At 43.2% G+C, this 10,720-nt stretch overlaps 1 protein-coding gene across 1 annotated transcript; it reads right to left on the bottom strand.

Moving 5' to 3' along the window:
• Window positions 1–304: 304 nt before the first annotated feature.
• LOC141590171 (zinc finger BED domain-containing protein RICESLEEPER 2-like) lies at window positions 305–1,095 on the bottom strand. Its single transcript, XM_074410779.1, has 3 exons — window positions 990–1,095; window positions 447–910; window positions 305–355 (listed from the first exon to the last, which is right to left on the bottom strand). Exons 1-3 carry the CDS (start codon window positions 1,093–1,095, stop codon window positions 305–307), a joined length of 621 nt encoding a protein of 206 aa, XP_074266880.1.
• Between the last annotated feature and the right edge of the window lie 9,625 nt (window positions 1,096–10,720).

The following is a 10,720-nucleotide window of genomic DNA, read 5'->3' as shown; positions in this document are numbered from 1 at the left end:
ACTACAAATAAAAATGCAAGGCATACAGGCAAAATTCGATAAGATTAGCATCTTGATTTTGTTCTTTACATCCAGTAGCTTGTTCGCAACATTCAAACTTTCAACCAAAACTCTTACGTAAAATGGTAGCAGCAGCAATCCCATAGTCCACAGCATGCAAGCACACATCTGAGACAAAATTTTAGGAATTTAGCATACTCTAGGGTCGATTGACGATGAATTCAGCTATTGATTTAGCATAAAATAAAAAAAATGATATTATACAAACAAAAGAAAAGGAGAATGAATTATTACAACCTTATTTTCAAATATCTGGTATAATAACAACCTCGTCAACGCTCTCTTCCTTAGTGACCTGTAAAAAGACAGTTTCGTATGTGTGATGAACTTAGACAGTATAATATCAGTAAAGAAACGGTACTTAGTAGTTAATAAGTGAATATTACCTTTTGCTTTTTCTTTACTCCATGTAAAGCTCGACACCAATCACCGGCACAAAGCAACACCTCAGCTGTCTCGGGAGCTAAAGAAGCACGATATGGATCAATCACTCTACCTCCTGCACTGAAAGTTGCTTCTAAGGCAACTGTTGTTATAGGAACGGATAACACATCTCGTGCCATCTTAGATAAAATTCGGTATTTTAAAGTCTCGGAACTCCACCACTTCAAAACATCAAATTTAAGTGACTCTCCTTGGCCCTGGCAGCGGTAAGTCCCCTCATCAATATATATGTCAAGCTCATATTTCTCAGTCAAACTATCAGAAGAGGATCTCAGATAATTAAAGACATCATAACATCCAAATTCATCGTCAATATCGTTGCTTGTAACACCACTGCCAGAAGCACTACTTCTTGAATTTTCCTCACTTGCACCCTCACGAGATGTTTCAAATTCAGCAGCATACTCTAAGTAAAGTGAATACAATGTCTCTTTTATTTTCGAAATATACTCTCTAGCTTCAGCAGGTTATCTTATACATTTTACCAAACACATATTCCAAACCCCTCAATTCGTACCTAGGATCTAATATAGCACCCAAAGCCATCAACAAATTACATTCACCCCAATACTTGTCAAATCTTTGTTTCATATTTGTAATAAGAGCTTTCATCCATTCCTCCGTATCATTTTTATATTTGTCCAACACCAATTTTATTCTATACACCTCCATCAGAAATAAATTTTCGAAGTAGGATAATCTGATCCCGATATAATATTTGTGACACTTTTAAAAACTTTCAAAACCTCACACACCTTTTCAACTCTATTCCAATCATCAAAGCTAGGACACGAAGCATAAAATGAATCTTCTTCGGCATATAAAGGAAAGTTTGGTGAGGCGGTGGAAAGAATAAGACTATAAGAGTACAACAAAGTTTTACTTTAATGTTTTGTTTTAATGATGTTTGGAAATTACGCTTTTTTAATACATTTGTTTGTCCTGTAAATTGTAAAAGTCTGTAACATTACTTGTTTTTATCAAGTATTCCATTCTAAATAAGAAATTACAAAGTATATTAGACTATAAAAAAAAATATTCGAGTTCGAGCCGAACTCTAGTTAGCTCGGGCTCGGGCTCGAGCTCGTATCACCAACACTGGGCTCGGGTTCGGCTCAGGCTCATATTTAACCGAACTCGAGTCGAGCTTTGACCGAGCCGAACCTGAGGGCTCTACGAGCCGGCTCTATTTTTTTATACCCCTAGATTTAGGTAAACGAAACTGGAAAAAATAAAGAGACTATGTACAAAACACGAATTCTAAAGACTCGATACGGGAGAATCGAACCTTTAAAATGCAGGTTTGAATAAGATGACGAAAACCCGCAAATATTGAATTATAAGGGATCTAAGTAAAAAAGGTTTGAAAAAAGAAATCATAAAAACTAATTTGAAAATTATTCGATGAAATAAGAGAAAGAAACGAATAAAGAAGATAAAAGACGAAAGAAACGAAAACCTGAGGAAAAACAAGAAGTGCAGCAACTGAAGGCAGCCTCTGAAGAAGACGCAGCAAAGGCTGCGGCTTTTCCAGAAAGCGCATTCGTTGATGCAATTCTTCTCCACGTTAGATCTCCGCTGTTTCCGTTAAAAAGGTTTTAAAAGACGATTTGAGTATGCTTATGTTATAAATTCTTACATAATTATATACAGAAAATAAAAGGAATAAAATTGGGATTTAAACCCTCAGACTTACATGTTTAACGAAGCGAGATTAACTAAGTTGTCGTTAGTGATTGCTCGACTCGATGTATGATTTATGATTGAAAGTGCCCTTAAAAAAGGATTTAAAACAAATTGATTAGATTGATTAGGTGGAGTTGGTCAAATTGGTCGATCTATGCAACGTGACTGGTACGCAGAATGATCTGAGCTTACGTGATTGCGTAGAGCAAGTACGTAGGCGTCAAAAAGTAAGAGCGTGGTCTTAGAATGCAAAGGGAGAAGAGAATGGTGGACACTCGCGTGCGAAATATGTGAGGCGGAGGCTTCTATTTATACTAATCACGAGGAGGAATTTAGGAAAATGTTGGATTAGGAAAGAAATCCGAAAAGATTCTGGAAACTGAAGAAAAATAACCCAGGAAGGGGCGTAGCAGGAACTGTGACCTTTCCAAGAGGCGCAGCTCCTGCTGTGTTTTTTTTGGATGGTTTCCTCCCCAGCTAGAAAGATTTCCGCGGTTTAAATTAGGAAGTAAGGAAGATGTATGCTTTCTTATTTCGTAAAGAAGATATTTTTCGATATTTAATCATAAAAAAAAAATTTAAGAATAAAACTCTAGAATATTCTAGAACATTCGGATTCGGCTTAAGACGGTTTTATAAAATGGAAACGGTTTTTGAACCGGACTCCAAATGTACTCTAATTACTGCCAAAACGACCATATCGGCGCGTAGATGATGACCATGAGGTTGACTCGACTGTTTAAGCTATCACTTGTCAATGAACTTACGAAATGTCATAAATCGCTCCGCGTGATAAACATGTGGCCTAATCATCACTGGGTGTTTGGCGGAAGATGCAAAAATGAGATATCTACACTTACCTACCTAGCGTTTCCTAAACAACAAAGCTTCCAATGGTAAACTGAGTAGCCACTCTGAGACATCTTTCATTTGAGACTGTCATATCTCTCTTGAAAAGGAGATACGTGCTCTTGGGATAATCCAATGGTGGAAGGGGAATAACATCACACTTGTAAGGTCATATTTAACAATGTTACTGACACCATCCAATAGAAACAGTCCATTACAAAACACGATAGTGCATCTAGCTACAAAAATGTACTCACTAGGAAACACCACATGGAATACCCGCTAATCAGCTGAACAAGAGTCAAAGACATATGTTTGGGTAATTTTACCCAAATCGATTAACTAGGGTCAATGTAGTCTATATTCGTTGGTTGGATGTATGTTCGTTCGTACGTTGTTAAGTAAATAGGAAAATAAAGTGCGTAATGTAAATTGACACGTAAGATTTTGGTGACGCGGAAAACCCAATGTGGGAACAACCGCGGGAGGGACGGTACCCTGCCAAGTATTGCACTATATGAATAGGAGGATGATTACAATGGTAACATTTATGCTAATCTTGCTGGCGCTAGGTGTCAGGCCTGCAAGATCTTAGATGGGTGTATATTTGTAAATAATAGAGTAAATTATAAATAACTCCCTTATATAATCGACTATTTTGAAATAACTCCCTTTTATAATTTTTTGTTCAAATAACTCCCTTTTAAAACATGTTTTTATACAAATCAATGCCTCCTCACTGGAATGAGACTTATTTTTGAATTTTCCGGCTAAAAATTCGTTTTATCTTTCATTTTTCACTTATATGAGATGCTAAATAACAATTGTGCCCGTTTACTCACTATTTTGTTCATTAAAATAAGACAAAACGGCGAATTTATACTTGATTCTTATTCGTTCGGAGTGCATGATTTGAGTGTTATTATATTTCAGAGAGAATTGGAATTGTTCATATGTTATGAAAACGTAGTAGCGATGTAGGGATTATGTTATAAGAAGGGTAAATCAATCAAATTATAAAAAATAGATTTAGTTCCGGTGAAGAGGCATTGATTTGTTGAAAAACAAGTTTTATAAGGGAGTTATTTGGATAAAAAATTATAAAAGAGAGTTATTTCAAAAAACATGATTATATAAGGGAGTTATTTGTAATTTACTCTAAATAATATGCCGTGGCTTCAATGTAGATGTGTAAGTGCGGTTGTCTTGAGTATGATGTTGAATGTCTTCTTGATTTCTTTCCTTGGCTATTTATAGGGTAAGAACCCTAGATATGTCCTACCTCGAATATGGAAAGGGAATATTATTTCCATAAGGACTTCTTTCCAAACCCGGACTCCTTTGCCAATTCTCCCCGATCTCCCTAACTTCTCCCTGACACTCCTTTCCTTAACACGGGCACCTTCTATGGCGGGCTCTTGATCCTTCTCAAGCCCATTTCCCCTTTTCCTGACCGCGGGCTCCCTTCTTCCTCATCATTCTTCCATAATCTTTATTTCATCAAATGGGCCTTCTTTATTATGCTATTTTTAGCCCAAACAGTTTGCCCCAAATTTCTTGTGTCGTACGCTTTCAAGTACCGAACAAGGAATTTACGTAACCAAATGTTAAAAACCCTACGCCGTCTTTTCACTTCTTCCCATGCAAGCCGCCTTTCTCCTCTTTCTCCGCACCCAACTCCCTCTCTCCTCTTTATAACTCCAACGTCTCTCTTCCACTCTCATTAATCAGTTCAAATCATTTCAAAAACTCTTCTCCCTTAAACCCTCAATCTTCCTTCCCCTTTATTCCTCGCCGGCTTTACTGTTCCCCTTCTCCGTCTCCATCGCCAGGTAATCCATGTTCCCTTCCTCTTTTAATCTTCATTTTCTCTCTCCACCATGGGCAAAACTCGACAATCCTCGTCAACCCCAACACCCTCCGACCGTAATCTTGACCCCACTTTCCCTTCTCGGGGACTTTTTAAGCATCCACATGATTGTGATTCCGTCCTAACTCCGGCCGACATTTCCATGATCAAGAGTCTGCTTGGTCTTGGTGACGGGGTGGATATCGCCATCCCTGAACCGGGACAGAAAGCTGACGCCCTCCGTCCGGGGTGGGTTTGTTTCTACCTGTACCCATTTAAATATGGCCTCCGTTTTCCTTTCCCTAAACTCGTCCAAGATTTCATTTTTACCACCAATTTCGCCATGGCACAAATCTTTGCTGCCATTTGGATAGTTCTTCTCTATTCTCTGGCTGCTGGTCAGAGTACTGGCAAATCTGTCACTCTGGGCGATCTGGCCCATATGTACAGCATCAGATCCCTGGGCAGGGGCCAGTTCTCATTCCGGGGCCATGGAGAGGCTCCCTTCAAACACGTGTCAAAGTCCCGTGATGAGAAATGGTTTGAGGAATTCTTCTACGTGAGGAAGGACTCTATCCAGCCTCCTGCTGATTATATTTTCGAGAAATGGGTTATGACTTCGAGTAAGTAGCCTCCCTGTCGCCTGATTTATGTTATCTCGCTGCTTACCAGCTTACTTCATCGTCTTCGTGCAGGGCCCAGTGACCTTACCCGTATTGGCGCCAAGATTCCTGCCTGCAAAGCAGTCGTTCAAATTTCGAGTCCGAGAGGAAGTTCCCGCAGACCAGACTTCCCGGTTTTTCACCGCTTCCTCCTCCAATTCTCCTCAATCACCCACGTATGTCTTCTCGGTAAGGTTTCGTAACCACTTTCGTTTGCATCTTTGTTGTTGCCGATGTTTTAAGCATTCTCAAATGCCCGAGACTGTGTATGCTTGCGGGTTCAAAAGTTGATCCATTGGAACTCATCCTCCAAAGTGCTAAAAGAAAGAGACCTTCCGCGATCCCCGATGTGGCCTCGGCTCCAAGAGGAGTGCTCCTGCCGCTCTTTTCGGACTCCTCCAGCGAGCTTTCGCTTCACCGCACCAGAGCCCTTGGAAGTTAGTCCGCTGTCTCGTCATCCGCCTACTCCTCCTGCTAGTCCTCGCGCTTCATCCAGCGGAGGCATTATTGCTCACTTCCCAGAGGGCTTTGGGAACGTGGACAAGGTGCCCTACTGGCCGGAAATTGACCAGCTGCTCTTTCCTCCTGTTGAGGAAATGTTCTCGGAATTCTCTCCAGAGGAGATGGCTGAGAACGATGTGCACAATGCCTTCATGGTAAATATTCTTCGTCTTCTACCTGTCCGTCCATCTGCTTCTTAAATTCTGCCTCTCAATTCTTTTGCTGACTTCTGATTATTTATGCCCCAAACTCTTCAGTCTGCACTCTACAACAGGAAGATAATCAACATAGTGCAGACCACCAGCCGTGCTACCAGCGCCAAGAACCGGAGTCAAGGAGACTCACGCAGATCCGGCACAAAGAGGGGTTGATCTGAAGGAGCGTGTGGTGGAGCTGAAGACTGAGCTTGATGTCACAAAAAAGAAGTTGAAGGAAGGGGCTGATCAGCTGTCTCGAACCCAGGCGGTGTGCAGCACTTTTTCTGACTCTCTGAAGCAGTCTGAGGAGAAGATCACTGAGCTGATCTCCCTGGTCACTAACGTTGTCGCCTATGCCACCTGGCGGGGAAAGATTAGCGGGATGTGTGCTGCCCTTGAGGAGGCTCCCACCCAGCAGGCCATAGAGGAGGAGGAGAAGCAGCTGGAGATGCTCTACCCCACCCAACCTGATTTGAGCGTGCTGATGCCTGAAGTTGGTGAGGTGAATTCTCCTGCGTTAGCCGAGCAGTCGCTTTGGGGTGATCTTTGGAATGTCCCAGGATGCTGCTGACGGAGCTCAGGGAGCTATGGCGGCTAAGGATATGCAAGCTGGTGCAGTACTTGAAATGAGTGGTCAGCAGGCAGAGGAGGTACCAGAGGTGGAGGTCATTAATGTGACCGATAATTAAGTTTTTATGTTTTGACGGACTTTTTTGGCAGTCTGGCCCAGAGGTGGCAGAATTTGTAAGTTTTAAACTTGTTTTTGTGTTTGCTCCGCCATGGTGGCGGTTAAACTTGGGGCCGTATTTTTGGCCATATTTTGAAATGCCCCTTGTCATAGTTTGGCAAGGTTTTAGCTTACATATCATGTGTTTGTTGTTTATCTTCCCTGTTCTTAGGAAGTTTGTGCCGTGTTAGTCTGCTTGACTGATTTAGGCGAGTCCTGTCACCCTGAAAAGGCTAACGTTTTGACTCAGCTAGCTGCCGTGTCAGCCTGATGGCTGATTTAGGCGTATGCCGCAATGTAAGGAGGAGTGGCCGTGTCAACCCAGGAGGATGATTTAGACCAGCCTGGTCAGCCTGAAAAGACTGATCCAGACCAAGCTAGCTGCCGTGTCAGCCGGATGGCTGATTTAGGCGTATGCCGCAGTTTGTGGACAACTTAACCTTGTTCATGACGCAAGGTGTGTTCGTCTCGTTTTATGCCAACAGGGGCGTCATTGAGGCAAGTTTATCGTCATTCTAGGACCAAATGGAGACGCTGCAGGATTCTGGTAGCGCAGATATCCCTACGTTCCATGTTCGTTTTGCATGCATCTTTGGGGCCCCGATTAAGTCCGATTAGTACGAGCTACGTCCGGGGGTGGTATCGGGGGTAGCTGGATAAGCGTATTCACCACGACCCGGGCTCCCTTTCGTATGTTCCACAATCCGCTTTGGTGAGGGTGCTTGCTTGTGGAGAAAATAGGTTAGGCATGTTGGAGTGCCATGTGCCTTGTCACCCCGCGTTGGCGTTGATGAGTCCCGATAGACATCCTTTCAAAGTACCATAGATACCGAATTCAAAGTGATGTACTTAAAGAAGGTGAAAATAAGAAAATCTATTAGAATGATGTGAAGTACTGTCCGCCATCTCATGGGGTACATGAGCAATTGTGGTCCCAGGACGCTGCCAGACCACACCATCCAATAGTAGTTTAAATTCTTAAAAATAATTAAAGATACCGAAAATAAGAGTGAAACGCGGTATGCCTACTACCGGATTTTTATTTTATCTTTAAAAATGATTTGGCTTTTCATAGTACATCATTCCGAAAGCTAGAGTCTACTTATTATTAAAAGTAATATCTCTTCCGGTGAAGTATGTTCCATGGGCGTTGTATGATTTGACCGTCCATAGTCATCGATCAGATGCGCCATGGCCAACAACTCCTTCTACCTCGGTATGGTCCTTCCCATTTGTAGGCGAATTTGCACCTTTTCGATTCTTGGTGTTCAAACACCTCTCGAGAATCGGCTCCTACCTCCAGGAGCCCGACTTTCACATTCTTGTTGTAACTCCCCGGCCACCGATCGCTTGTAGGCGACAGACGGATTTTTGCGCTTGCTCGCGATTCGTCAATTGTGTCCAGCTTCGGTCATCTCTCGCATTATTCAGTTCCCTCGTCATATTTTCATACCCGTGAGTGGGAACTAGAACTTCGATGGAATGATCGCCGCGCCAAACACAAGGTCAAGGGTGATTGACTGTTGCTATCTTTGGTGTCGTTCTGTCTGACCATAACACTAGTGGCAATTCATCTGCCCACTTTCCTCCTAACTCCTGTAACCTCCTTCTCAGATTGTCCATAATGATTTTATTGCTGGATTCAGCTTGTCCATTGGACTTTGGAGTCCTAGGTGCTGACTTTTTTAAGGTGATATTCCACCTGGCATAGTATCCCTCGGTGTCGTTGGAGATGAATTGTGAGCCATTGTCACATATGATTTCTGATGGGATACCAAATCTACAAATGATGTTTCGTTTTATGAATGAGATGACCTGTTTGTCCTTTACTTCCGTGAATGCTTCTGCCTCTATCCACTTTGAGAAGTAATCTGTCATTGCTAGCATCCAGGTTCTGTTTCATGTGGCCCGTGGTAGAGGGCCTACTATGTCCATGCCCCATGCCATGAATGGCCAGGGAGAAATAATAGGGTGCAGGGCTCTGTTGGTGATGAATCATTGGTCTTTGCCGAGCGCGGGCGTCACATGTTCGTGTGTACTCTGCCGCATCCGCCTTCATTGAAGGCCAATAATATCCTGTCTCGAGGGCTTTATTTGCCGACTCCCCCCCCTGCATGGTTTCCACATTCGCCACTATGGAGAGCATGCAACACAGTCTGTGCTTCTTCCTTGTCCAGGCACCGTAGGTAGGGGCCTGCTAGCGATTTTCTGAACAGTGTATCATCAATAAGTATGAATCTGGAGGCCTTAATTCTAAAAGCTCTCACTTCCTTCTTGTCATCTTGTAGTTTGCTATGGCGCAGCCAGTCTAGGTAAGGTGTGCGCCAGTCGTCTGCTGGATCAGCTACCTGATCAGGCGTCTGCCTGTTTGACCGAGAGCTCTCACCTTCCTCTGTAACTGCTTGGATTTCCTTTTCGCTTTGCGGATCCTCCAGTTCACCCCCGTCTATTTCGTCCGCCTTTCGGATAGAAGGTTCCGGATATGTGCTACTTTGGAATGCTTTGGATAGCTCGTTGGTTTGAATGTTGCCCCCAGGGTTGCTAGGGCGTCTGCTTCCACGTTCTGATCTCTGGGGACCTGTTTAAGCTTGCAAGTTTCGAATTTTTGTTTCAATTCCTTTGCTACTTTTAGGTACGCAATCATCTTCGAATCTCTGGCTATAAACTCATCATTTACGTGGTTGACTATTAATAGAGAGTCACTGGATATGAGCAGGTGTCTGACCCCTGACTCCAGAGCTAGCTTCATTCCCAATATCAAGGCCTCGTATTCTGTTTCATTGTTGGTTGCCTTGAATTCACATCTTACACTTAGCTGCTCGAGTCTCCCCGTGGTGATCGCAATTAATCCTACACCCGCCCCCTTTGGTTGGAGGCTCCGTCGATATGCATCTGCCGGACTTTCATGCCTTGCTTCCTTCTAAAGTGAGGATCTCTCGTATCCGCCCGATTCTGGATGGTTGGATGAAGTCGACACGAAGTCGGCCGATGCTTGTGATTTGATTGTTTTGCGGGGTCGTATTGGATGTCGTATCCACCGAGGTGTACAAACCATTTAGACATTCTTCCCGACGATTCGGGCTTCCTCATGATAGCTTTTAGCGGGCTGTTTGTCACAACATGTATGATGTGTGACTCAAAATAGGACGCACGCGGTTTGCGAGATGCTACTACCAATGCTAGTACTAACTTTTCAAGAGATGTGTACCTGGTCTCTGCCAGCAGCAGACTTGCTCACGTAGTATACGGCTTCTGCTCCTTTTCCCGCTCTTCGACCGGACGGACTTTCTTCGCTACTTCTGTGACGGCTAGGTATAGGAATAATGGTTCTCCTGGCTCCGGCTTTGATAGCAGTGGCGGGCTGCTGAGATAATGCTTCAGCTCTCTGAAGGCTTGCTCATGCTCAGAGGTCCATTCAAACTTCTGGATTTTCCTTAGTACGTCGTAAAATAGCCTGCATTTATCTGAGGATCTTGAAATGAACCTGTTCAGGGCTGCTACCTTTCCAGCTAGTCTTTGAACATCTTTAGGCTTCTCGGGTGATTCCAGCTGTAAGACAGCTTTGATCTGCTCGATGTTGGCTTCTATTCCTCTTTGAGTTACAATATAGCCTAAGAACTTGCCAGAAGATACTCCGAAGGTGCACTTAGATGGGTTTAGTTTCATCTTGTATTCCCTGAGGGTGCTTGAATGTTTCGCCGGATGCCGCATATGATCTTTGGCTTTTTCTGATTTCACCACCATG

Source organism: Silene latifolia, chromosome 7 (assembly GCF_048544455.1).
Source record: "Silene latifolia isolate original U9 population chromosome 7, ASM4854445v1, whole genome shotgun sequence".
Taxonomy (NCBI): Eukaryota; Viridiplantae; Streptophyta; class Magnoliopsida; order Caryophyllales; family Caryophyllaceae; genus Silene; species Silene latifolia.
The sequence above is the reverse complement of the archived record's forward strand: the minus strand, read 5'-3'. Positions and strand labels throughout refer to the sequence as shown.

Bases quoted from the DNA above. Each gene is read 5' to 3' on its own strand.
- LOC141590171 (XM_074410779.1), bottom strand. From the start codon at position 1,095: ATGAAACAAAGATTTGACAAGTATTGGGGTGAATGTAATTTGTTGATG. The intron at 911-989 runs GTAAAATGTATA...CACTTTACTTAG, and splicing joins GGGTTTGGAATATGTGTTTG to AGTATGCTGCTGAATTTGAA. The intron at 356-446 runs GTAATATTCACT...GTCTTTTTACAG, and splicing joins GAGTAAAGAAAAAGCAAAAG to GTCACTAAGGAAGAGAGCGT.